This window comes from Girardinichthys multiradiatus, chromosome 18 (genome assembly GCF_021462225.1).
Source record: "Girardinichthys multiradiatus isolate DD_20200921_A chromosome 18, DD_fGirMul_XY1, whole genome shotgun sequence".
Classification (NCBI taxonomy): domain Eukaryota; kingdom Metazoa; phylum Chordata; class Actinopteri; order Cyprinodontiformes; family Goodeidae; genus Girardinichthys; species Girardinichthys multiradiatus.
Genome location: NC_061810.1, coordinates 42,316,625 through 42,342,972, shown reverse-complemented (window position 1 = coordinate 42,342,972; position 26,348 = coordinate 42,316,625). Strand labels below are relative to the sequence as shown.

At 41.7% G+C, this 26,348-nt stretch overlaps 2 protein-coding genes across 2 annotated transcripts; one reads left to right on the top strand and one right to left on the bottom strand.

Moving 5' to 3' along the window:
- The first annotated feature begins 826 nt into the window (after positions 1–826).
- On the top strand, positions 827–11,833 carry ap2s1 (adaptor related protein complex 2 subunit sigma 1). Its single transcript, XM_047392728.1, has 5 exons — positions 827–997; positions 1,435–1,584; positions 4,857–4,970; positions 6,392–6,451; positions 10,477–11,833. Exons 1-5 carry the CDS (start codon positions 995–997, stop codon positions 10,576–10,578), a joined length of 429 nt encoding a protein of 142 aa, XP_047248684.1. The 5' UTR covers positions 827–994; the 3' UTR covers positions 10,579–11,833.
- A 1,791-nt stretch (positions 11,834–13,624) lies between these two features.
- On the bottom strand, positions 13,625–25,002 carry rab4b (RAB4B, member RAS oncogene family). Its single transcript, XM_047392325.1, has 8 exons — positions 24,831–25,002; positions 21,431–21,511; positions 19,945–20,059; positions 19,698–19,760; positions 17,805–17,959; positions 17,572–17,667; positions 17,271–17,446; positions 13,625–17,172 (listed from the first exon to the last, which is right to left on the bottom strand). Exons 1-7 carry the CDS (start codon positions 24,844–24,846, stop codon positions 17,331–17,333), a joined length of 642 nt encoding a protein of 213 aa, XP_047248281.1. The 5' UTR covers positions 24,847–25,002; the 3' UTR covers positions 13,625–17,172; positions 17,271–17,330.
- Between the last annotated feature and the right edge of the window lie 1,346 nt (positions 25,003–26,348).

Genomic DNA, 26,348 nt, shown 5'->3' with positions numbered 1-26,348 from the left:
AAGGGCACTATAATTTCTACATACTTAAAAGAAAGACAAACCCAGCAGTTTGGAAATATATCCCATCACAAAAGACTTGGACAGTGAAGTTGTAGAAGCTAAAGGAGCGCCAACCATCACTCTAGTTAAGGTAGCACTGTTTCTGCTTAAGCGGTATAAAATGACTGACTGACTGTTTCTGTTGGAGGCCAACTACCTGTGCAGATACCATGACTGGCTATCTGTTATGTTAGCATTAGCAGTTTAATTATTTTGACAACTGATGAAAGAATTGTTACTTGTCTGTTATAAATAAAAGTAATTACATCATATTATATTTTGTTTTGAATGTACAGCATTATACCCTAGTACAGTGATATCTTCATATAAGTTTATGGTCCGGTGAGAATCACATACTGGCGTGTGCCAGTTTGGCTTCATTTTTTCTTAGCTAACAAAAATAAGATCAGGTTTCTGTATTCAGAATATTATAAATCTTGTTATAATATCAAGCTGAACAATACTTATATTCTACTTATGCATATACGTAAGTACGTATACTGAATAAGTAATCAGTATACATAATTCAGAAAGTTGGCGTAGTAAGTGTTGGAGTTTCAAAGAAGAGCTGTGTGAGAGCATCCAAATAGTTCTTCTTGAAGATTTGAGCCAATAATTTCGAATCTCAAAGAAGAGCCGGAATTTCTGTATCTGCAGCTAACGGCCCGGCTACTTCTCATGTGACTTTTAACGCAACTCAGCAAGAAAACGTCAAGTCGGATTTATGGGTCTTGTAGTTCTGGAATGAGTGCTCTTAATTCTTAATAGATCACCAGAAACACGTTTCCCATCATGCAACGTTACTGGGTTTGCTTTGAACTTCCGGTTAGCTTGGTCAAGATAGCGGACGAACGGTCGATCGAATAAATACTGATGTGTTAGTGTAAAAGTGGTGCCTTACTGCTCAGGAACGCGTTATTGTGGAGTTCTCAAGAACTCTATTTAGGAAACGAAAATGGTAAATATGTAAAAAAAATGTTGCTGTACTTTAATTGTCAGTAGCAAGTTTGCTACCGTTTGAGGGTTGGATTGATAAGCTATTCATTCAGTCAGCAGGAAGAAAACGTTAGCGACTTTTTTTGGCCTAAAGAGTTGACATTTCAGCTACTGAGACAATTTGGCTTAAAACGATGGTGGGATTAAAATACTGTTTTCAAGTTTAACAATGTTATGTTACTAAATAAATGGGCGTAGCCATTTCTCAGTAGCTAGGCTAACACCAATAGTGTTCAGCTAAATTTACTTCTATACAAAACCTTTCAAAAACTCTTGAGTTTGTGCTTGTTCTTATGACGTCAGATTTATTCTTGTAGTTTTTCTGTTTTAAATTGCTTTGATGATTGCTTTGAATTATTGTTGTTGCGGGTTACTAACGTTTATCTTTTGCTCGAAAAGATCCGCTTCATCCTCATCCAGAACCGAGCAGGAAAGACACGGCTGGCCAAATGGTACATGCAGTTTGATGATGATGAGAAACAGAAGCTGATCGAGGAAGTGCATGCTGTGGTCACTGTCAGGGATGCCAAGCACACCAACTTCGTTGAGGTAGGGGTTTGTTAATGCTTGATTTTATGGTTCATTCTTTGCGCAGTCTTCTTTCCACCAGGTCTAATGTTTCTCAACACTTTCCCATGAGTGTTAGTTGTTTGAGGATGTACGGTAAGAGTCTAGATTAACATAATTGCTATTTGCCAACTAGGTGGTGCAAAGCTGCATACTCTCTATGCTGTATAGCTATTTTTGTTAGGGAAGCCGACTATTGTTTTGAACGCTATAATCAATGTTTAACAAAAAAAAAAAAAAAAGTTTCCCCTGTACAGAAAAGCTGTTTATTCTACACGAAACCTTTGCATTTATTGCATACCAGAAATTGAAATGTAAACACAGATTTTACCTTTTAAAATATGAAATATTTCTATCAAGTACCACCTCCAGCATGGCACAAATATATACAGTGATGCCTGTAATATTTATGTGTTTACAAATATAAAAGCCTGAGTATTCAGAATGTTAAATATTATAAGACTAACCTGGAAATAAACAAAAAATGCCTCAGTTTGGTCATAAGTGCCACTCCAAAGAAAAAAGTTTTTTTTTTTATCACATCCCTTATTTAGTATGCAACTATGAGGACTGTAACGTCCTACTTTATTATTTGTATGCATTATTTCTGAGTTTGTATAGTCTAAATTGCATTGTTAGATATTAACGTTATCTATGCAGTTAAAACAGTGATTAATATAGGATTAATTAAAATGTATTTGTTTCACAGCACATTAACAACTGAATTAATCAACCAGAATCAGAATCAGCTTTATTGCCAAGTTCGTACAAACAAACAAGGAATTTGACTCCGGTACACTTTGCTCTTTGGTTTTGTTTTTGCATCACAGAATATACATATTTACAATGTACGATATATACATATATAATAAAAAGGTGCATTTGCAACATCTGTATGCTGTTGTTTTGTACTCTATTGAATGTTCATCAGAGAAATTGCTTGGGGGAAGAAACTGTCTCTGTGGCGGCTGGTTTTAGTGAACAGTGCTCTGTAGCGCCACCTGAAGGTAAAGCTCTAAACAGTTTATGTGCAGGGTGTGTGGGGTCTGCAGAGATTTTAGCAGCTCTTTTCCTGACCCTAGACCTGTACAAGTCCTGGATGGAGGGAAAGTCAACCCTGATTATTCTCTCTGCAGACCTGATTATTCGTTGCAGTCTGGACCTGTCCTGTTTTGTGGATGAGCCAAACCACACTGAGATGGATGAAGACAGGACAGACTGAATGATGGCAGTGTAGAAGATGACCAGCAGCTCCTGTGGAAGGTTGAACTTCTTGAGTTGCCTCAGGAAGTACAGTCTCTGCTGGGCCTTCTTTCAAACAGTGTCTATGTGTGAAGACCCTCTCAGGTCCTCAGAGATGGTGGTTCCTAGGAACCTGAAGTGGTCCACGGCCGATACGGTGTTGTTGAGGATGGTGAGGGGGGTGTATGGGGGTGGTGTTCTCCGAAAGTCCACCACCATTTCCACAGTCTTGAGTGGGTTCAGTTCAAGGTAGTTCTGACTGCACCAGTGTACCAGCCGATCCACCTGCTGTCTGTATGCAGACTCATCACCATCCTGGATCAGTCCAATGACAGTGGTATCATCTGCAAACTTAAGGAGGTTCACGGACGAGTCCGGCGAGGTTCAGTCATTTGTGTACAGGGAGAAGAAGAGTGGGGATAGAACACACCCCTGGGGTCTAAAATGTCCTCATATGTATTCAGTGAAGTATAAGACAGACAACATGTCTAACGTTATAGTGTGCATTCAGCAACTTAAATAAAACCGATCTTTACTGATGGCTCATCAGTAGCCCCTGGGTGTTGTCTCTTTGATTGTTCGCTATGCATGGAGGCATGCTGCCGTGGCTCGCAAGGAAATCTTCCACAGCATCCGTACCTCGTCATCTAGGTGGAAGCACTTGTATATTTTAGACCACTTTGGCCTTTGAAAAGTTATTCGACAGTGAAACAGATGCTTCATCCTCCATGTTACCTGAATTCCCCCACTGCAGGACAGTAAAGGATATTTCTGTTTGTTTTGAAACTGTTAGTAAGTTGAGCCTGTCAGCGACTGGAGGCGAACACGACTGACTTACAAAGGGTACACAGATGAACGCTCATGAGAAAGTAAGCAGGGGAGGGATTAAATAAGTTTTACTTCCTCCTACCCCTTTTTCAGACATATTCACCAACTAAGGGGTGTGTGTGAATGTTTGTAGATTTACATATGTACAGAGATATATAAATGATGTGTTGGTATTTTATATGTATTTATGTTGCATTCTTATGTATATCTATATAAATATGTAATGTGGTGTTTATATTGCGAACTGAGGAACATTGATTATAATGTTTTGGTCACTTTTGGTGGAATGTCTAAAAATAAATAAAAAAAACAAAAAGAGAGGTTTAGTTGCAGACTCCAATTAGAGGCTTCTTCACACACCCCAGTTTGGAGGAAAACAGTTGTATCTTTTGTTATATAGTTTAGTATACTAAAAAAAATCAAATTATATGTTGCCTATAAACATGGATGTTGATGTATTATGTTGACTTTTTATGGCAGACTGTTTTCTTTAACACCCTTTTAATAAAGTGAGAAAAACACAACAGTTTAATGTGAAGTTGGTTTGTTGTAAAGGATTCTCATTGGTTTATTTAATTTACATTAAGTCATCTTTTAGGTTTGTGACGGTCCTTCCTGAAGCATTTTCTTAAGCCTAACATTTATCTGTGGTTTATTGTACAGCACACTGACATTGCTTTAGGAGAGGCTATAAGAGAAGATTAGTCAGAATCCACTCATTTCATTGCTGTTTTTGTCCTTCAGGGATTCTGAATATGAGGGACGTTTTTTACAATAAGCACTCAGGGCTGCTGATCTTTTCATCGACCTTGCTCTTACTGTAGAATGCTTCTAGTTTAGTTTGACTTTAGTAGGTGCAATATCATGTATTTTACTATTTGCAGGAAAATAAAAATAACACAAGAATCATACAGATATGTGACAAACCACCACTGCCAAGTCATTTAATTACCTTCATTTAAATAGAACTTAATAAACTCAAAGGAACCCAAGGTGCTCTACAAGGGAGACAAAACAGATGCTAACAAAAAATACCATCTTCTGATCGTCTTTTTCAGGCTTCGGTTTTTATAAATTTCTCTTTTTTTAACGTGAAAGCCATGGAGCTTGAGCGCTGTTGTGAATGTTCTGAAATGAGGCACTGAATTTTAAAGTGTTTCTCTGTTTTTTTTTTCCTCTCACAGTTCAGGAACTTCAAGATCATTTACCGGCGCTATGCTGGTCTCTACTTCTGCATCTGCGTGGATGTGACCGACAACAACCTGGCATACCTCGAAGCCATCCACAACTTTGTAGAGGTAACTGAACACACGTGATGTGTAGACAGAGTAGGTGAACTGTGATGATTTAGTTGTTGTGGTCTGCTGGTTTCCAGGAATGTCTTGAGAAGATTTTTCATTTCATTAAAAAAAACAAAAAAAAAACAGCTCACATCCCATTTGGATGAGTTCTTATATCCTGGTCATAATCATGTGCCTATACTGCAGACAAAAATGTGAAGTACAAAGAAGTCACAATCTCACAAAACTCCCTAATTCAGATATTATAACTTTTTTCACTAATTTAGCTGAAAATAGGCTTTTCTGTGTATTTTAGAAGTTCTATGTAGTGTAAACAAGGAATGGGAAAAACATTTAAAATGTTATTTGAATGTTTTCTGATATTGATTGCTAAGACAAATAATGCAATAATAAAAAAAAAATACAATTTAGCCGAGTCCTATTGGTAGGAAAGCTATCACTGCATACGGCCTAAAGTAAAGACTAATAAGCATAATTTTCAGCTTCATTAGTCCAATTACATTAACCTGTTGTATTGTTTGTTAGCATAGATAGCAAAGCAGCCAATCGCTGAGCAGGAACTTACTGTAATTAGGCATCTTGACTTGATAAGACAACTTGTTGAATGCTTTGTCAGAGCAGAGTGAGCAGACCGGTTCCAGATGTTGCAAAAGTAGGCAAACTAACTCGTTACAAAAGGTATGCGGATACCGTTCGTAAACGCACAACGTGTCAAATCATGTAGCTACTCCTGTCAGCGAACAACGGGAAACTGAAGCTGAAACTCACACAGGTTCACCTCAGTTGGAATGTAACAAATTAGAAAAATGTTGTTTTGAACTGTTGAATCTTGATGTCAGCCACATCATCCTGATGGTACGGCCAGAATTTTGCTTAAAAACATGAACGCATGGATCCACCCTGCATGTCATCAAATGTTCAGACTGGTGGTGGTGGTATCATGGTAGTGGGGTGGGGGTTATTGACACACTTTGGGTCTATATTGAGCATAATCTAAATACCTTCTGAAAAGTGAGTGCAATATGTTATGTGATATTTTTGCCCTTGTCAGCAAACTGAGAAGTTAATCATGTCTCTGTCACTTGGTTGGTTGAGGTCCTACTTCCCCTTGAAGTACAATCTGTTTGTGTTTAAGACAAACAGTGAAGCATTTCTGTCTCGATTGTTCAGGAGTGAAAGTCTTTTTATTTAATGTTTTACCATTAAAGAATGCTTTTAATCTACGCACATTCACAACGATAAGTTAAACCTCGTGTAATTCTATATGACCACATTATTTCTGTCATATTAATATGATTTAGAGTAGATATACAGTCTGGAGATCAGGTGTTATGGTTTATTTTACTCATAATTTACTTTTTTAAACGAGCTTATTTCAATCAGAACCTTGATTTCTCCTGTTCTCTTTTTCCTTGAAGGTGCTGAATGAATATTTTCACAATGTGTGTGAACTGGACCTTGTGTTCAACTTTTACAAGGTAACCTTATGATCATGTTGACACTTAGTAGTTATTTTAGAAAACAAACATGCTAGAGCTGGTTATGTCATTGCAGAAATCGGACCAAGAACAACTCCTTTTGTCTGATCTGAAGTTAAAAGCCGATTTTATGAACTGCTTTTACTGATCATCTCTACAAAACATGCTTTTACTCGGTGCAACTTTTCATATTTTGAGGACAAATAGAGGAAGTTACAGAGCAGTGTACATTTATTGGTCCCCCTGGCAAAGATGTGTAACAATCCCTTTAAATAAATAAATCTTTTATTGAGGAGGGCCCCTCCTTAAACCGCCACCTTAACGTGGTGGAGGGGTTTGAGTGCTCAAATGATCCTAGAGGCTATGTTGTCTGGGGCCTAAATGCCCCTGGTAGGGTCTCCCATGGCAAACAGGCTCTAGGTGATGGGTCAGACAAAGAGTGGTTCAAGAATCCCTCATGAAGAACAAAATATCGCGGCACGTGACGTCGCCCGGTACGGCGGAGCCGGGGTCCCACCCTGGAGCCAGACCTGGGGTCGGGACTCGTCGGAGAGCAGCTGGTGGCCGGGTTGCTCCTCGCGGGACCCGGCCGGGCCAAGCCCGAACGAGAGACGCGAGGCCATCCCCCAGTGGGCCCACCACCTGCAGGGGGAACCGTGAGGGACCGGTGCAAAGAGGATTGAGTGGCGGACGAAGGTGGAGACCTCAGCAGCCCGATACCCGGATGCTTAGGCTGGCTCTAGGGACGTGGAATGTCACCTCGCTGGGGGGGAAAGAGCCTGAGCTTGTGCGGGAGGTCGAGAGATATCGACTAGAAATAGTCGGGCTCGCCTCCACGCACAGCATGGGCTCTGGAACCCATCTCCTCGAGAGGGGCTGGACTCTCTTCTACTCTAGAGTGGCCCACGGGGAGAGGCGGTGGGCTGGTGTGGGTTTGCTTGTTGCCCCCCAGCTCAGCCGTCTCGTGTTGGGGTTTACCCCAGTGGATGAGAGGGTCGTATCCCTGCGCCTTCGGGTTGGGGAGAGGTCTCTGACTATCATTTCAGCCTACGGGCCGAGTGGTAGTGCAGAGTACCCGGCCTTCTTGGCGTCCCTGTCGGGGGTGCTGGATAGTGCCGCTCCCGGGGACTCCATTATTCTGCTGGGGGACTTCAACGCCCACCTGGGAAATGACAGTGACACCTGGAGAGGCGTGATCGGGAGGAATGGCCTCCCCGATCTGAATCCGAGTGGTGTTTTGTTATTGGACTTCTGTGCTAGTCACGGATTGTCCATAATGAACACCATGTTCAAACATAAGGGTGTCCATCAGTGCACTTGGCACCAGGATACCCTAGGCAGGAGGTCGATGATCGACTTTGTTGTCGTATCATCAGACCTTCGGCTGCATGTTTTGGACACTCAGGTGAAGAGAGGGGCTGAGCTGTCCACTGATCACCACCTGGTGGTGAGTTGGATCCGCTGGAGGAGGAGAAAGCCGGACAGACTTGGCAGGCCCAAGCGCATAGTGAGGGTCTGCTGGGAACGCCTGGCGGAGCCCTCGGCCAGGGATGTATTCAACTCCCATCTCCGGGAGAGCTTCGACCAGATCCCGGGGGATGTTGGAGACATAGAGTCCGAGTGGACCATGTTCTCCGCATCTATTGTCGATGCTGCTGCCCGTAGCTGCGGCCGTAAGGTCTGTGGTGCCTGTCGCGGCGGCAATCCCAGAACCCGGTGGTGGACACCGGCAGTAAAGGATGCTGTCAAGCTGAAGAAGGAGTCCTATCGGCTGTGGTTGGCTTGTGGGACTCCTGATGCGGCTGACGGGTACCGTGAGGCCAAGCGTGCTGCGGCCCGGGCTGTGGCAGAGGCAAAAACTCGGGCCTGGGAGGGGTTCGGTGAGGCCATGGAGAAGGATTATTGTTGGCCTCGAAGCGATTCTGGCAAACCATCCAGCGCCTCAGGAGGGGGAAGCAGTGCTTCGCCAACACTGTTTATAGTGGGGGTGGGAGACTGCTGACCTCGACTTAGGACATTATTGGGCGGTGGAAGGAGTACTTCGAGGATCTCCTCAATCCTGCCATCACGCATTCCGTGGTGGAAACAGAGGCTGGGGACTCGGGGTTGGACTCTTTCATCACCCAGGCTGAAGTCACCGAGGTGGTTAAAAAGCTCCGTGGTGGCAAGGCTTCGGGGGTGGATGAGATCCGCCCTGAGTACCTCAAGTCTCTGGATGTCATGGTTGACACGCCTCTTCAACATTGCGTGGCGGTCGGGGACAGTGCTTTGGATTGGCAGACTGGGGTGGTGGTCCCCCTTCATAAGAAGGGTGACCGGAGGGTGTGTTCCAACTACAGGGGGATCACACTTCTCAGCCTCCCTGGTAAGGCCTACGCCAGGGTATTGGAGAGGAGAGTCCGACCGTTAGTCGAACCTCGGCTTCAGGAGGAGCAGTGTGGTTTTCGTCCCGGCCGTGGAACACTGGACCAGCTCTATACCCTCTACAGGGTACTCGATGGTTCATGGAAGTTTGCCCAACCGGTTCACATGTGTTTTGTGGAACTGGAGAAAGCATTCGACTGTGTCCCTCGTGATGCCCTGTGGGGGGTGCTCCAGGAGTATGGACTCGGGGGGGCCCTTTGTTAGGGGACATCCGGTCCCTGTACGAGCAGAGCAGGAGTTTGGTCCACATTGCCGGCACTAAGTCGGACCTGTTCCCAGTGCATGTTGGACTCCGGCAGGGCTGCCCTTTGTCGCCGGTCCTGTTCATAACTTTTATGGACAGGATTTCTAGACGCAGCCAAGGGCCGGAGGGGGTCTGGTTTGGGGACCAGAGGATTTCGTCTCTTTTTTTTGCAGATGACGTGGTCCTGCTGGCCCCCTCTAGCCAAGAGGGGCGGTTCGCAGCCGAGTGTGAAGCGGCTGGGATGAGGATCAGCTCCTCCAAGTCCGAGGCCATGGTACTCGACCGGAAAAGGGTGGCTTGTCCTCTTCAGGTTGGAGTGGAGTTCCTGACTCAAGTGGAGGAGTTTAAGTATCTCGGGGTCTTGTTCATGAGTGAGGGAACAATGGAGCGGGAGATCGACAGACGGATTGGTGTGGCTGCCACAGTAATGGGGGCGCTGTGCCGGTCCGTTGTGGTGAAGAGAGAGCTGAGCCGAAAAGCAAAGCTCTCAATTTACTGGTCGGTCTACGTTCCTACCCTCACCTATGGCCATGAACTTTGGGTCATGACCGAAAGAACGAGATCACGGATACAAGCGGCTGAAATGAGCTTCCTCCGTAGGGTGGCCGTGCACTCCCTTAGAGATAGAGTGAGGGGCTCGGAGTAGAGCTGCTGCTCCTCCACATCGAGAGGAGCCAGTTGAGGTGTGTCTGGCATCTATACTGGATGCCTCCTGGACGCCTTCCTCGGGAGGTGTTCCAGGCACGTCCCACCGGGAGGAGGCCCAGGGGACGGCCCAGGACACGCTGGAGGGACTATGTCTCTTGGCTGGCCTGGGAACGCCTTGGGCTCCGCCTGGAGGAGCTGGAGGAGGTGTCTGGAGAGAGGGACGTCTGGGCGTCTCTGCTGAGTCTGCTGCCCCCGCGACCCGGTCCCGGATAAAGCGGAAGACGACGAGTATGAGTACTTTTATTGAGGAATAAAAGCGGCACTAAGTCTTATCCTACATATTTATCAAGGTTTGAACACACAGAGGGTTCTTTGACCATTCTTTTTTGCACAATATGATCCAGAGTCCCGGCTCTTCTCTTTTCGGGGACTCAGTGATATCAGTTTTCTTGAAGCAACCTCTATATTTTGATCTAAACTCTCCTGGTTTTTAAAGTGGATCTTCCACCATACTTAACATTGGGGATGCGCTGCTTTTTATCTTTTGTTTGACACCAACTAGAACTATTCTGCCACTTCTGGTTAATGTGTACCAAAGAGGACAATGTCTCTTTAGCAAATGTAACATATGGTTTATGGTATTCTCAGCTTTGATCTGACATGAGCATCCTTGTTGGTCATCTGATCTACTTTTTGCGTGTGTTTCAAGGTGTACACTGTGGTGGACGAGATGTTCCTGGCAGGGGAGATCAGGGAGACCAGTCAGACCAAGGTCCTCAAGCAGCTCCTCATGCTTCAGTCACTAGAGTAAAGGTTTATCCGTCCTTTTCACTTATCCGCAGCCCTTGCATTCAACCCTTGCTTCTCCTCGTTTCCATTGATCTGAAAAGCAACCACGTCATTGTCCTGCTTCTGCAGAGCCATCTCTAAACCAAACGGAAGCAGGAGGTGTTTAAAAAATATACTCTATATTGTTTACATACTGATGTTTGAGGTAAACTAGACTGTTTGCCGTAGAAGTATATATATTGCAATATTCTGTACCCGTGCAACAGCTATTGTTGTTTGTAAGCCAACAGAATACATTTCTACTTGTTAATCCTCATTAAGTTGGAGTCAACCAGCGGGTGCAGAAACCAGTTATTCTGTGTAGTAACCAGTAAATCGATGCATTTATGTTGGTGCACTGTGGAAACCATAGCGAAACTGTTCTCTCCTGCCCTCATGTGTTGCTCATTAACCTAAACATTTATCTAATGGCACTACTTTAACTAACAAGCACCAGAAACGTGGACCACAGATTCATTCGGAATGAAAGCTTGCAGTCAAAAAGGAGCAGTCTTGGGAGTGTTACAGCACTCCTCAGGGCTCATTTGCATTTTATAATCCAACTCTCCATTCAAGCAGACTACAAGTAGAAAGTCTTTTAGAGCAATTAACCCAGCACAGCGAGGTAATCGCCCAACAGATGGAACCGAGTACCTTTTCAATGTTATGCTAACCTATGCTGTGTCGGGCCTCCTTCTGGGTGATGATCTGATGGATGTGCTTTGATTGATTATCATTGAAACAAATGGTGCTTGTTGGTCCATCTTATAACACTTAAATGGAGAACATGGACATGCAGTGTATTTTACATAAAGCTGAAATGTGATGTTTGCTCAGTATGATGTATGCGTGCGTGTAAATACAGTGCATCTTGTGTCGAATATTGTGAAATTAATTCATAGAAAAGAAGTTGTTCTCCCATTGATTGTTAAGGATTCATACATTCCATTGGCATAAAGCTAAATTACATTTTAAACTCTCTTGTGAAGTTGGACAAACAATCTGCTTTTATACACGTGTCTTTGCTGGACATAAATGTCTATGAAATTAAAAATGCCATTCTAATTTTAATCATATTCAGTTGCACAATTGATTTCATATAATCAACAAACTTTTTATTGTTAATTAAACAGTAGTGAACAGTGTAACACTTCCCTTCCTGTGAACCAATCAGATGTCTCCAGTTCAACACTTATATGTCCCATTTTTGTGGTGTAAATAAACATGAAGTGATCAGACTTTCTTTCATTAGTGTACTGAAAAGGAGTGTGTGTATTGGTTGTCACGAAATACTCGCAGTGGCTTGCAAGTATTCTTTTTTTGTTTTGTTTTACACCATATCACATTACAACCAAATACTTCAGTGAATTTTATGTACAAAGTAATGGTGATCTAAAACATTTTCAACATTTTACAAATAACATCTGAAACGTGTGAAGTGCTTTTGTATTCAGGCCAGTTTGAGATGAATCTTTTAAATAGTAAACAGCCTACCTGCGTGTAGTTTAATCACATAACAGCTGTATTTGTGCTGAGAAGGGCTCAGGAGTTTTAAAGAATGATGAATAGATGGCATCATGAGAACCGAGGGACACAGCAGACAGGTCGAGGATAGAGTTGTGGAGAAGCTCAAACTAGGGTTGGATTATAAACCAATATCCCAAGCTTTGAGTATTTTACAGAACACTGTTCATAACATCCAAGGCATAACTGTCCTCCTACACCGACAGGCTGAGCAAGAAGAGTTCATTAAAAAACATCTGATAATGAAGAGTATGGCACAACTGCAAATCTACCAAGACTTGGTCGCCCGCCTAAACTGACGGCTGAAGCAGGAAGTGCTGTACATTAATCAGACGCAACCTGTAGGCCTACTGTAACTCTGGAGGAGCTGCAAAGATAAACAGCTTAGGTGGTGAAGCTGTTGGCAGCTCAGTGAGTTATGCACTCCATACCTGGCCTTTATGGAAGAGTGGCAAAAAGAAATCCAGAGAAACTCCAGTTTAAAGTTTGCCACAAGCCACGTAGGTGATGGCGCAAATATGGTGCTCTGGTTAGATGAAACAACTCCTGAACGTTCTTCGACATGTATAGTTCTATGTGCCGTGGAAAACTAAATTTGCACATCAACATAGTGAAACATGGTAGTGGCAGCATCATGCTGTGGAGGTGGGACAAGAAGCTGGTTGAAGTTAAAGGGTAAATTAATGGAGGTAAAACAGGGCAGTCCTGGAGGTTCTCCTCCCTGCATCATAGACACCAACCATACAACTCAATAATTTAGATCAAAGAATCTTCAGGTTTTAAAATGACTCGGTTGAACTCGACCTTTTCTTTGGTGAGACTTGAAAAGTCATTAAAAAACAATTATAAAGTATTTTGTCTTGCATCAAATAAAATCCTACTAAAATACATTGAAGTTCATGGTTGTAACATTTGCATTATTACTTTAGCAAAGCATGAATACTGGCAACAGACAGCAGCACTAAACGGCTTAAGTAGATTCTGAATTTTTTCCAGCTTAAAAACAGAAACTAGACATTTTCTGGCTAACATTTAGCACCATCTAGTGGCAAAACCTTGTATGTAATAACTCCACCTAAATGGTTATGAGGTCGTCATGCCAGCAGGTGTAGAATCAATGCATCAATGGATCCACTTCAGCAACATTCAGCCCTTCTAGTCGTTACTCCATCGACCTGGGGGCATAAATCTCTACAAGACACGGAGGGCATTTAATCTTTATCGTGTGCGACTTCTGATATCCTAACCTCAACCTGATGGCCTTTGAAAGCAACGACTCGACTGAAGAATGGCAGAGCGAGCAAATGAATCAAATACGGAGATTCCAATGTGATATTTCAGGGTCCATCGAGCCAGCTGCCAATAAATCTGAATTGTAGACGATGCTCCCAATTCTTCACCCAGGAGGGAGCAGCAGGGCGCCTCGTTTATACTCAAGGACTCTTTTGCTTTTAAACAACTCAAAAACAGAAGAAAAAAAAAAAAAGACAAGAGGACTCTTTAAATGAAAAACAAGCAGTTTACTGGGAATTGCATACTTAAAACAAAGAGCAATACTCAACCTCAATAACACAATAGACAAATCTTATTTACAGCACAGGTTATACTTAAAATGTACAGTAATATTTGGGCTGATTATGTCACATCATTTACAAAAACAGCTGAGTCAGGATTGTGTTCTCCGAATGAAGAGATGATGCGTGTATGGTTGTTCTGATGAGCGCTATATGACCTGAACATACAGATTGATGCAGTTCAACTCTGACTCAGCAGTGTTGAAACATCTGAAGTAATAAATGTGTGGAAACAGGAGGAATCAGCTGCTTTCTCACAAAGCCAGCAAGAGGAGACCAGTTGTTATTTAATAAGAGCAAATAGGATCTACATTAAAATCTTTATGACAGAATATTTTTCAAGTAAACTAACATGTACATTTGTATAGTTACAGCATATTAAAAGTAAATTGTAAAAGTAAAAGTGCACTTTCAGAGAAGACAGACACACAATTTAAAGCAACCCATTTTCACCATGACATCCTTCATGTTTGCAGCAGAAAGCCCAAATCCCTTTAGTGCGCTGACTCGCTCGGGTTCAAATATCTACTATTAGGCTGGAGGGACAAAACCGAACAATTGAGGATACAGACATACGTTAGCTGGCGAAATGTTTTGATCTACCGTTGGGTGAGCGATGAAGACACAACCAGCTTCTGGGGGTTTGGAATGGTTCTAAGGTGGAACCTGATTCCCTCTAGAATCACCATAATCTCTGGCTCAGTGATCCAAGGAGAGGAAACCGACTTACAGTGGAAAATCTATTCTGTTTTCCCCAAAGGAATTAATAACCTGAGCTGGCTCACTAAAACAAACTGCAACAGAGCAGAGGATGTTTAGGTACAACTGAGCTTTTTTCCCCCCCCCATCTTAAAGTTGAAATAGTGAGAATGTGTCAAAATGCTGTTTCATGATGAAATACGTCGAGTATAAAGTGGAAAGAATACCTAAAAGAAAAGATTCAAATGCTGGAACTGCTGCATTGTATTAAAGCAGCTCGTTTTCACAGCTATTGCAGGTCTTCGTTTGGGGCAATGATTAGTCTCAACATTTTTCTCATTTCAGCTTTTTTTCTTGAAAAAAAAAAACTTCCTTTTAACATTTCAACTCTTTGAATTTTTTCAACAGTTGAACTTTTTTTTAGTGGTAGTGGTAATTCAACTCCATTCTCAAATGGCAATGCAACATATATAAATTCTGCCATATTTTCCTGGAAGTGATCCTAATACTTCCTCGTTGTGTATGACCGTAAGTCATTACTTGTACGGCTGCAAACAGAACCCTGAATCAGAACTGCACACTCCCAACCACACATGTATAAACGATGGCAAAGCTTCTTGAAGAACCAGAGTGAGCATCATGAAAGCCTCCAAAACAGAAAGCCGTGTTTGCCTTCATATTCCTGAACCGGCATTAGCATGTAGAGCACCATGGATCAAAGGGAGCTCCTGAAGAAAAAGCCCAGAGGGAAGGGGAACAATACTGGAGTTATTAGAAAGGTTAATGACTCCTAATCGTTCGGTAAATCAGGACTAGACGTCACAGAGGTCTTAACACTATCCCAATATCGATCCATCTTCAGATGCTGTGGAACCCTCGGACATTTCCTCTTTGCTGTGTTTTGACTTAGAGAGGAACTGAAAAGTTGGAGTAAAACCCAGTTCTGGTGAGAAATTTAAATACAGCCACCGATACCATGAATGTTATTCATTTTGGGCTCCAAAGGGTTTATTTAAACTGTTTCTTGTAGGATGAAATCATTATAGAACATACAACTTGAATTATTTCAATAAAAATAAAAAATAAAAAAAATCCGGTGCTCACGTTTTCTCTAATCTGTACAGGTTCAAATATATACATACACCCTTACTAATATTTGGATAGATGTCCTTTATAAAGCTGCAGAGAAACCACACATCTTAGACATAAGCTTCTGGAATGGTTCTGACTGGATATCGGACCTCTCATTTTGGCAGAGCTAGTTTAAATTGGTCGATCTTTTGGGACAGACCCAACAAACCTTAATGTTTGCATGTTTTATCCATTGCAAAACCACTTTAGATAAGTGTTTGGGATCACTGTTCTGTTGGAACACACAGCTGTGCCCAGATTTCAACAGTCTGACCCAAACTGCCAGCTCCAATGAAAGGAATGTAGTTATGGTGTTTAAGAGCAACTCAGAACCTTAAAACGCTTAACGCTATTATGATCTCAAAAATGCTGGGACACCAATATCATTTCCTTTAAGCTTGACCAAAATTTGGACACGGTCACAAGGACAAGCCAGATGTCTTCAGGAGAAATGCTTCATGGTGTTTGACCACATCAATGAGAAATATGTTTAGAGGCCGAGGCGAAGCTAAAACACCTAAGAACACTCTACCAATTGTCGAGCATGGTGGTGGCAGCATTATGCTGTGGCCTGTTTTGCTGCCATTTATACTGGTGCATTGCACAAAGAGGATGACATTAAGGTTCTGGAATTCAACCCTAGTATCTGGAAAGCTGAATCTGCCTCAAGAAACCAACCAATATAAATGAACTCTACCACTTCTAAAGAGAAGTTAAATATCCACTCTGTATTAGCGTCTTTATGGCTACAAAACCTGTTTAGTTTCTCTACAGCTTGCGAGGAGAAATCTAGGCAAATATTAGTACTCGGTAACATAAAAGCTCAAATATTCTTGTTTGTAAAACTTATTGTAGTTGTATGGTTTATAATCACTATTTGAATCACAGTACTGTGATTAGCCTGGAAAATAAAAATGGTTAAAAGCCACAAATTAATATGAGAGGTCAATGAAAGGATGTAAAGTTCTGACCGAACTGTGGTATCTAGTATAATGTAAAAGCCACGGCTCTACATTATAACAGTGCATTTGTAATACAAAAACCAAGCCTTTTCCATTGTAACACTCCATGATATTACACTGTGGGTCTGACTGAGGTCCACCTGAATCCACTAATGAGCATCTTCAACTTTCTGATCAAATGAGAAGATTAGATGATTACTAGATATCTTTCTAAGGATGTCTGGTAGAAACCTGAACACATTTTTAAGCCAAACTATGTGGAAGATGACCTCTTAAGAGTACACATTTAGACTGTTTATTGCAGAATCACTATCGGTTACGAACTGTTTCAATTAACTAATCACAAGGCGGAGTGATGGAAATGCTTTACAATCATCATTTCTAGTCAATGATGTGCAAACGCAGAAAACATCTTAGGGTTGCTTAAAACCAGCATGGAAAAGCTAAGAGGTAAGATAACAGCAGAGAAGCTCAAACAAACAACACTTGACTTGTCCTTTTCTGGTAACTAAGGAGGGATTCTCTTCTTTGTGGTCCAACCGTCTTCACACTGAGAGGGGGTTAAAGCTGTCCAGATGCAGGCTCAAACCTGAACCACTCAGGTAAAGAGGCTTACCAGAGGTTAGAGGTCAGGGGCCCCCCGCGAGTCTGCGGTCACACACACACCCAAAGACACCTGGAGATGAGCTGCATAAGAAACGGAAAAAGCGGAAGACAGTTTCAGGGAAAAGCTACTGTACAGTAAGCTGCTTCTGCTGCAGCTTAGTTGAGGGAATGTTACTGACCTGTAGGGGGCATTCTGTCCGTGTGGGCCTGTGGGTTCAAGTAAGGACGGAGTCCGGTCCCTAGCAGTTACACTGCTGCTTGTTTTGCGTCGTCGTGTCTCTCGGCTGACGCAGCTGCCTCAGAGAAGCGTCTCCATATTGGATTCCAGAGCCCATCCTCTCTGGGTCCAACTCTCCTTTGAAACAGAACCGGAAGGATAAAATGTCACCATTGCTTTCTTCAAATATGACTAAAAAATAAATAAAACATGGCCAAGCCGTTCATAAACCACTCATTATAACAAACTAATTTAAAGTGTACCTGAATCTATCTTGCTGAGGATCGTGCGAGCACATTTCAGGAATCCCTCCTCGACGTTTTCACCCGTGAGAGCGCTCGTCTCCAGAAACATTAGTTCTGTGTAAGCGAAGGGAACAAGCAAGATCATACAAGGCAAAACAGACTGAGGGAAGCCAGCACCAAAGAGTGCAGGCAGAGAATAAGAGACAAAGACCGACGTGAAATGTTTAGAAGATAAATTTAAGGTTAGTTACCGTTCTCCTGGGCGAACCGCGAGGCTTCCAGAAAGGTCACTTCTCTCTCTGCGTCCAAGTCTTTCTTGTTTCCACACAGGATGATAACGATGTTGGGGCTTGCTAGTGTCCGTGCATCTGTCAGCCAGTTAGTCAGCGCGTTGTAAGTTTCACGACTGTAAGACAAAAAGTTGAAAGTTGACCTGTAGTTTCAGTCTGGAATGCGAAATGATCACAGGGTATTTTTCCCCATTCTGTCCGGTTAAAATTACAAATTTTTTATTGTCTCTTTGTGTGACCAACACCATGTTTGTGCATAACTGTAAAGTGAAAGAAAAAGGATGCATGGCTTTTGAAAAAGTGTGCAGTGCTTTTATATTCAGGTCCCTCCAGAATAAACTCCACAGCAACCAATTGACTTTAAGTAATTTACTCTCTGTATAAATCCAGTTTCCTGTGAAGGCCTCGGAGGTTGTTTTTAGGGAACGTTTGTGAACAAACAGCATCATGAAGACCAAGAAAGAAAGCAGACAAGTCAGGGAGAAAGTTGTGGAGAAGTTTAAAGCAGGTTGAGATTACATAACAATATCCTAAAATGGACAGCACTTCTCAAATGGAAATCGTGTGGTTCAATTGCAAACCTTCTAAGACACGGCAGCCCATCTAAACTAAAAGGCCAAGCAAAGTGACCACTAATCAAAGAAGCAGCCAAGAGGCCCTTGGTAACTCTGGAGGAGCTGCACAAATCCACAGCTCAGGTGGGAGAATCGGTCGACAGGAAAAATCTTAACACATACTTCACATATCTAGCCTTTTTGGGAGAGGGGTAAGAAGGAAGGCATTGTTGACAGAAAGCCAGAAGAGATGTGGAATACGCTGCTCTGGTCAGAGTGTCAAAATGAATCCGTGGCAGGACTTAAAAACTGATGTTTACACAGAAACTCCTCATCCAGTCAGACTGAGCCTTAACTGCTTTGCAAAAACGACTTGACTTAGGGAAAATTGACAGATCTACATATGTATTTCTTTCCACTCCACAACACTGCATTATTTTGTGTGAATCTATCACAAAAATACATCAAAGTTGTGGCTGTAATATGACAAAATGCAAAGAGGATTCAAGGGTTGTGAACACTGTTGCAAGGCACTGTAGCTCAAACCCTAAACATGAGGGATATTTTTTTTCATCCGGACATGTCAGTAATGACTGCACACATACACGTAAAAGTGTATACAACAGGCTGCTGCATGCCTTGGTTTCTATGGTAACATGAGGTCAGGGAGGTGAGGAAAAGGGTGTAGGCTTGGATATTAATGTTTAACAGCTGTTTTCACTGACAAGCACAGGCTGACGTAACCCCTTGTCCACACGCTGATGAAATGAGGCAACTCAACCACAATCTGGTTCACGTGATTCTTCTCCTTCCTCCAAACATTCTGGCTGCTTCTCTCCAACTCCTGCTTTCTGCTGTCCACAGATGACACCTCAGTTTGGTTACAGAAACTCCTTCTTTGCCTTACTCCACTCCACTCCCACCCTCAATAACACGACACTTTTATCACAAGCTGAGGTTTTTCATCGTAATGCTCCGCTGTACATACCCAAGTACTTAGCCATTCAACTATGGACACTATATAAAAGTTATAGGTTATGTCTCATATGATGAAAACAGCATGAGAGCTGATAATAAATCTAAAGCGACTAAAGCGAAGGCCATTTGCAGTAGAGCTTCATGCATCAGTGAGTTTCCATTTTGAATTGAACCCGATGCAACTGTGACACATCAAAAATTATTTTGCTGTGGATGTTTACCATCACAGAGTTGGGTTTTTTTGTTCTTTTACAACACAAATCATTTTAAGCATTAAAGGAAAAGCAAGTAGTGAGGTTAATGAGTGCAGGGATTACTTTACCTGGTGATGTCGTACACCAGGAGTGCTCCAGCTGCTCCTCTGTAGTAGCTGCGTGTCACAGAACTGTATAAAAACACAATGATGAGGCCCAGGCGAAAACGGCCTTTTCCTGTAAATCACCATCAACCTCATTCCACTAGAGTCATTCCTGAGAGCAAACTGTCACTCCTCATTAAGGATGGGTAAAACATGTTGATCTCACTCACAGACTGTCAAAACCTTGGCAGGAAATTTCATGAGGCGTTACCGAAATCGCTCCTGTCCAGCAGTGTCCCAGATCTGCAGTTTGACCGTCTTCCCGCCGACGTTAACCACTCTGGAACCAAACTCCACGCCGATGGTGTGGTTGGAATCCTGTTTAACTGCACAGGAGTGACGACAAGAGGTTAAAAACAAAAAAATAACATATTTATGTAGTTGGTACTGCAATAAAGAAGGAGAGACTGTTTCAAGCGTTCCCACAATCTTACCTCTGATGTCATCTTTTATGTTAGTGTGTCATTTTTGTTTAAAAGATGGAATCTTCAAACACACATTCACATAAGAGACTATAGGAAATTCACACGACATTACCAGATCAATACATTTTAACATCAGAAAAAAAAAAAGAGACTTGGTAAATACAACATGCAGTTTATTGCTTATAGAATCAAGAAATCATTTAAACAGCTGAGAAAAAAAGGTCATCAACATCTTGTCAGTCAGGAAAGTGACCAGCCTTCCAAGTTAACCCCAAGAGCGTATCAAAACCTCATTTAGGAGGTCACGAACGAACCCAGAACATCATCTAAACCACTGCAGTCCTCACTTGCCTCAGTTAAGGTCAACGTTTACGATTCAAGAATAATAAACAGACTGGGTAGAAATGGTATCAAAACGGCTCAAAATAACTAAAGGTCGATTTTTGGAGTGGCCTAGTCCAAACCGAACTTTGTGATGCTCTGGCATGCTCTTAAACAGGCTGTTCATGTTGAAAACCCCCCAGTGTGGCTAAATGAAAACATTTCTGCAAAGAGAGGCCAAAAAATACCCTAGTTGTGGCAAAATCTTAACAGCAGTTGGTGCCCCTGATAATCTGAAACATTTGCGTGACAAAAAAAAAAAAAATCAGATCTGTAAGGGGGGGCAAATATTTTTTCACACCACTGTATTTTGCTTAAATCTCCCCAAAAAAAAAAAAACCCACTGAAATTAAAAATCTTCTAAACTGAACTAAAAGTAAACTGAGAAGTTTACACTGTCAGAATGCATTTATGAATAATCCTTGGAGCTCACAGTCCTGCTTTCTTTATCTTGACGGTTTTAATGTTCAACAACTGTTTCACAAAATGTCTCTATGAATGACAGGTTTATTATATACACTTTCACAGCCCTGACTTTTATGAAGCTATAATGTTCAATTCTGTCAAAACAGTCAGAGCTGTTTTAGATTTTAAATGCTGAGGACACTTTATTGAGCTCCACATGATAAAAAGTGCAATTTTCATCAAATACCATAACATTACAGAGCAGAAAACTGTCTTAAAAAGCCTGTTCTGCACAGAATGGGTAAAGCCATGCACAACATTTATATTTATCAGTACCCTGCACTAAATGTTAGATAACTGGACTGGCAGACATTTTGTCGTTGTAGCTTCATTTCACACATCAGTCAGTGAATCTTTTTTGTTTTTGTCTGAAGGAAGTTGTGTAACCTCACAGCAGGCTGGTGACCTCTTTTCACTAAGACTTACATTTGTTCTCGATGAACTGATGGAGGAGGCAGGATTTCCCCGTCCCGGCACTGCCGATCACCAGGAACTTGAACAGGAAGTCTGCAAGAAGACAAGAGGAGGGAGAAGTCAATGCAACTTATCGATGTCGGCAGTAGACCTGCTGCTGCTGCTCTTTGCACCAGAGACAATCCTCTAATAAACTCCTAATCCTGTTAAAGCCATTACTTTCACAGTATCCATCAAACTCCACTTACCCTACTAATCACAGAGCCTTGCATGCGTTTTGTAAGCCTCTACAGGGTTGTTTGTCAGAGGTGGAAAAACGAGGTTTTAGTAAAGCTAGGGTGACAAGCTTGTACATCCGAGTCACCGGCCTCAGAAATTGCAGGTTAACAGCAGCTCAGATTAGAGAACAGGTCAATGCCACATAGAGTTCTAGCAGCAGACACATCTCTAGAACAACTGTTAAGAGGAGGAGGAGGTGTGATGGTGTGGTGGTGCTTTGCTGGTGACACTGTTGGGGATTTATTCAATATTGAAGGCATACTGAACCAGCATGGCTACCACAGCATCTTGCAGCAGCATGCTATTCCATCCGGTTTGGGTTTAGTTGGACCATCATTTATTTTTCAACAGGTCAATGACCCCAAACACACCTTCAGGCTGTGTAAAGAAGGAGAGTGATGGGGTGCTGCACCAGATGACCTGGCCTCCACAGTCACCGGACCTGAACCCAATCGAGATGGTTTGGGGTGAGCTGGACTGCAGAGTGAAGCCAAAAGGGCCAACAAGTGCTAAGCATCTCTGGGAACTCCTTCATGACTGTTGGAAAACCATTTCAGGTGACTACCTCTTGAAGCTCATCAACAGAATGCCAAGAGTGTGCAGAGCAGTAATCAAAGCAAAAGGTGGCTACTTTGAAGAACCTAGAATATAAAGACATATTTTCAGTTGTTTCACACTTTCTTGTTCAGTATATAATTCCACATGGGTTAATTCATAGTTTTGATGCCTTCAGTGTGAAGCTACAATATTCGTAGTCATGAAAATAAAGAAAACTCTTTGAATGAGAAGGTGTGTCCAAACCTTTGGTCTGTACTGTATATAACATAATAAATGATTAGTAATTACTGTAATTACTGCTGATTTCCCAAACTAAGGAAATATCCTGGGAGTATTTAGCAGCACATCAGCTCAACACAAGTCCTCTCTCTCTTTACCTTCTCTGTCACATTTAGACTTCTTGTGCCGTTTTGGAGCCACCTTCACCAACCGACACGCACCACCACCGCCAGCTCCGTTTATTATGCATCATTGTTGAGGCGGGCGCTTCCTTTAATAACACCAGCTAGAGGTCAAATTTATTCTACCTGAATGGCTGCAGTGAAGTGTATCAAAGTGTTGTGCTGCGAAAGCACTCAGCCATACATCTCAAAGCACACAGTTTCCATAAGATAAAAACTGACCCAGAAGCCAATATTTCCATTTTAAGAGCTTATGTCAGCTTTTTAGAGTCTTACCAGACATCATATATGTCCCCATGAGAACTGTAAACAAGCCATCAAGCTGTCAATATGTCAAAGGGGTGGCGAAAATGGTACACGGTGCTGCCCTCCCAACAGTGGCCTGCGAGCCTGACGTTTTCTTTTAAACATCTATATGAAACAATCCTCTTAGAGGCACAAATAACATTTATCTACAAACAGGTACAAAGTGACTACAATTTACACACTGATCATGCTCAGAGCTGCCAAAGATTAATGTCTGATGTTTCTTAAAATCTACAAACACACAAGGCGCATGCAGCTAAAGTTTATGTTGAGAAAACGTAATAAAAAACATAAACATAAATTCATGAATTATAACAGAGTATCAATTCCGTTTTGTAAGGATAGAGAGGCTTACAATTAGAGATTAATAAAGTGGAAGTTGGGATCCTGCTCATACATTGCCTAAAGGAAGCAACACATAATGCAAAAACCATCAAGTAGAGCTGTTGATACACACACACACACACACACACACACACACACAGAATGTCTCTACAGTTTTGCCTTTAAGAACCATTTAATATAGCTTAACCAAAAACAGAAACATTAATATCACAATTTTAAAAAAAACTATTTACTAAAACCAGGATTTACTTCTACGGAAGAAAGGAGTGACAAATAGATTGATTCAGGGCCTTATAAATGAAAGGATGAAAATGTAGTAATACTAATATTTTCCCAAAATTTGATTTCTTTTGGCATTCTCATCCCGATCTTGAAAATAAGCTTCAAAACCTACAAGACTGTGTAAGAACCCAGAGTTCTGCCCTATAAGCTGCATTCTTTCATTTCCCACAAATAAAAAAAAAAAGAAAGAAAAAAAGATTGCAATACGAAGCAAATATAAAATAAATGTAATATGCCATAAATTTCCCATTGCACCAATTTAACATGCAACTATTGCTTCATGATGCTTTAGCCAGTTGCAGTTCTGAGTCTCCAGAGAAGAAACGTAGGAAAAACTGAGACAGAAATCAATAAGAGGCTATCACAGCTACCATTAGTGCTGGCACTTTTCCACATATATACAGCCCATATGGATACAATATCATACATGAAATGAGGAAGCAAGGGAATATTAGTAGATACAGAGGGTGAGAGTCTAACTGGGAGAGCAATAGGAGGTGGTGGTGTGGCATTTCAAAACATTTGTGATGTGAGGAACTGGGTGCTTTCGTAGATTCTATCAGAGTCGAGGAAAACAGAATACTGAAGAATATTGGCAGAAAAAGTCATCTAAATCCCACTTTAAGGGAAAGAGAAGTGGGGAGTTGCTTTTGATTCGGGATGGGGAACCGGTGTGCACCACATTTAGCTGCTGCAGATCTACAGGTAAATGCGGAATAATGAGCCGCAGCTACTGAACTTCCTCTTTATCGGTCTCAGGCTAAAAGCTACCTGTTATCAGTTAAACTAATAACACTTAAAAATTGAGGATTGTTATTTTAGCTAATATGGATCCCTCCTTTGGCTTTCAGAGAAATTACTCGGATTACCTGATTCTCTGCCAGCCCCATCTTTTGTTTCTTGGCAAGAGCTGCTGCATTTCGTCAGAAGTTTGGTCAACTTTCACTTGAAACGTCTCACCATCTGTTTGCTCACATTACACTGCCTGGTTAACGGGGCAACATAATCCCCCTTAGCAGGACTGGTGTGTTAGCTAACAGACGCACAGCTCTCAAAGTGGGGACTTATTTCAGTTAAATGGTGGCTATATGTTTAAAATACTCATTATAGACACGATAACGCATCTCATCGGCTTAATTTACACCAAGCTAGCTAGCGGAGTTGCTGAGAGTCAATCTATCACATAGGAGTAAAGGGCATAATAACAGCTAAATTCACACACCGGCCCTCCACAAACATACCGTATGTCTCAGACATGTTGACCCTCGCTGTGTCAAGGATCCTTTTACGGTTCTCTTTGGTGTCGTTACGGTTGTGTGACTGCTTGGTTCACACGTCTTCGGAGTGTTTATCTACGTTGCTGAAGGTTTCCTTGATCCCTCCCTAGCTTCCGCTGTTCCGACCCAACCATAAACGGCAGTTTACGTGTTTACGTCATCAGCGTTCCAGTTGTGTTGCGTTCAGATCGTCACGTAAATGGTGGCGCTTTCCTGGAAGTCGATTTAACACCAGAGGTAGTACCATGTGTGTGAACGATTTACAACAGACTGCACTATTAAGCAGCATAATTCAATCTAAGTAACCTTTTCTGTCTGAAAAAAAAAAAATCCAGTTTAATCATATTACTGTATCATCAGTACTGCTTTAGAATTGTTGTCAGTGTGGGGTAATAATATGTTTGTTAAACATGGATATAATTTTTGATAAATGTATTTATTCATGTAAAACATGTGTTCTTTGCTGTATTTCACCTTTTAATCTCACACACATCCGTGTTTTACTATCTTTATGAGGACTTTTCGGTTACTTCCATTGACTTCCATTCATTTTCCTTGATTTTTAGTGCCTAACCCTGACCCTAACACTAACCCTAACCCTAACCCTAACCAGTTAATACCTAACCCTAACCCTAACAATAACTCAATTCATACCCTAGTCCTAAACCTAACCCCTGTCCCAAGAACGGAATTTGAAAAAGTGAGGACCAGGAAAATGTCCTCACTTTGCGATTAAAATACGAAAAATGGTTCTCACTCAGCAACAAGTACAAGAACACACACACACACACACACACACACACACACACGTTTTGTAACAAAAACCACATCAATAAATACTAAGGTTTCCAGATAACATAATGAATTATTACATGTAAAATAATAATATTATATTATATTATATTTGGAAAATTTTGTGAATACTGAAACAATTAGTCATGAATTTGTAACATAATGAAATTTAATTGTAATAAATAATTTTGAAAATATTGAGCTCAGAAAAGCAATCAGCGTAGATGTTTTCCAACCTTTTGTGACATGTACCACCTCGATAGACTCTAAGATTTTCAAATATACTAACAGACATTTTGGAAAAACTAATACAACAAAACTTACTGCCTATTCTACGGCGGAATCCAACCCACACTGGGACACAGCTCTCGCTCTCGTTACATTAGAACCAGCCTTTAGAAGCATCCCAGGCACTCCATACTCCCTCAGACACTATAAATATAAAGTAAAATAACAAACAAAAGCTAAGGCAAAATGAACACAGACAGATATGATGACAAGTTTTAATGTGGCCTGTAAATGTAAAACACATAAACGTTTTGTTTTGTGCTTTTGTCTGCATGTTACATCCCAGTATTTCATATGTGATGCGTCTGTGAGAGCATATCTGAGCCACTGGGTGGCAGGAAAATACAATGAAACACCCCAAGTCTTCTAGTGACAGCAGTGTAGATTAACCTAGTTTAGTAA

What these genes read in the sequence shown, in the direction of transcription:
- ap2s1 (XM_047392728.1), top strand. An exon ending in AGCACACCAACTTCGTTGAG is followed by an intron (nt 1,585 to 4,856) that starts GTAGGGGTTTGT and finishes TTCCTCTCACAG; the next exon opens with TTCAGGAACTTCAAGATCAT. An exon ending in TTGTGTTCAACTTTTACAAG is followed by an intron (nt 6,452 to 10,476) that starts GTAACCTTATGA and finishes GTGTGTTTCAAG; the next exon opens with GTGTACACTGTGGTGGACGA.
- rab4b (XM_047392325.1), bottom strand. An exon ending in TCAGTTCATCGAGAACAAAT is followed by an intron (nt 20,060 to 21,430) that starts GTAAGTCTTAGT and finishes ACTCCTGTGCAG; the next exon opens with TTAAACAGGATTCCAACCAC. An exon ending in CCTCAGCAAGATAGATTCAG is followed by an intron (nt 17,447 to 17,571) that starts GTACACTTTAAA and finishes TCTGTTTCAAAG; the next exon opens with GAGAGTTGGACCCAGAGAGG.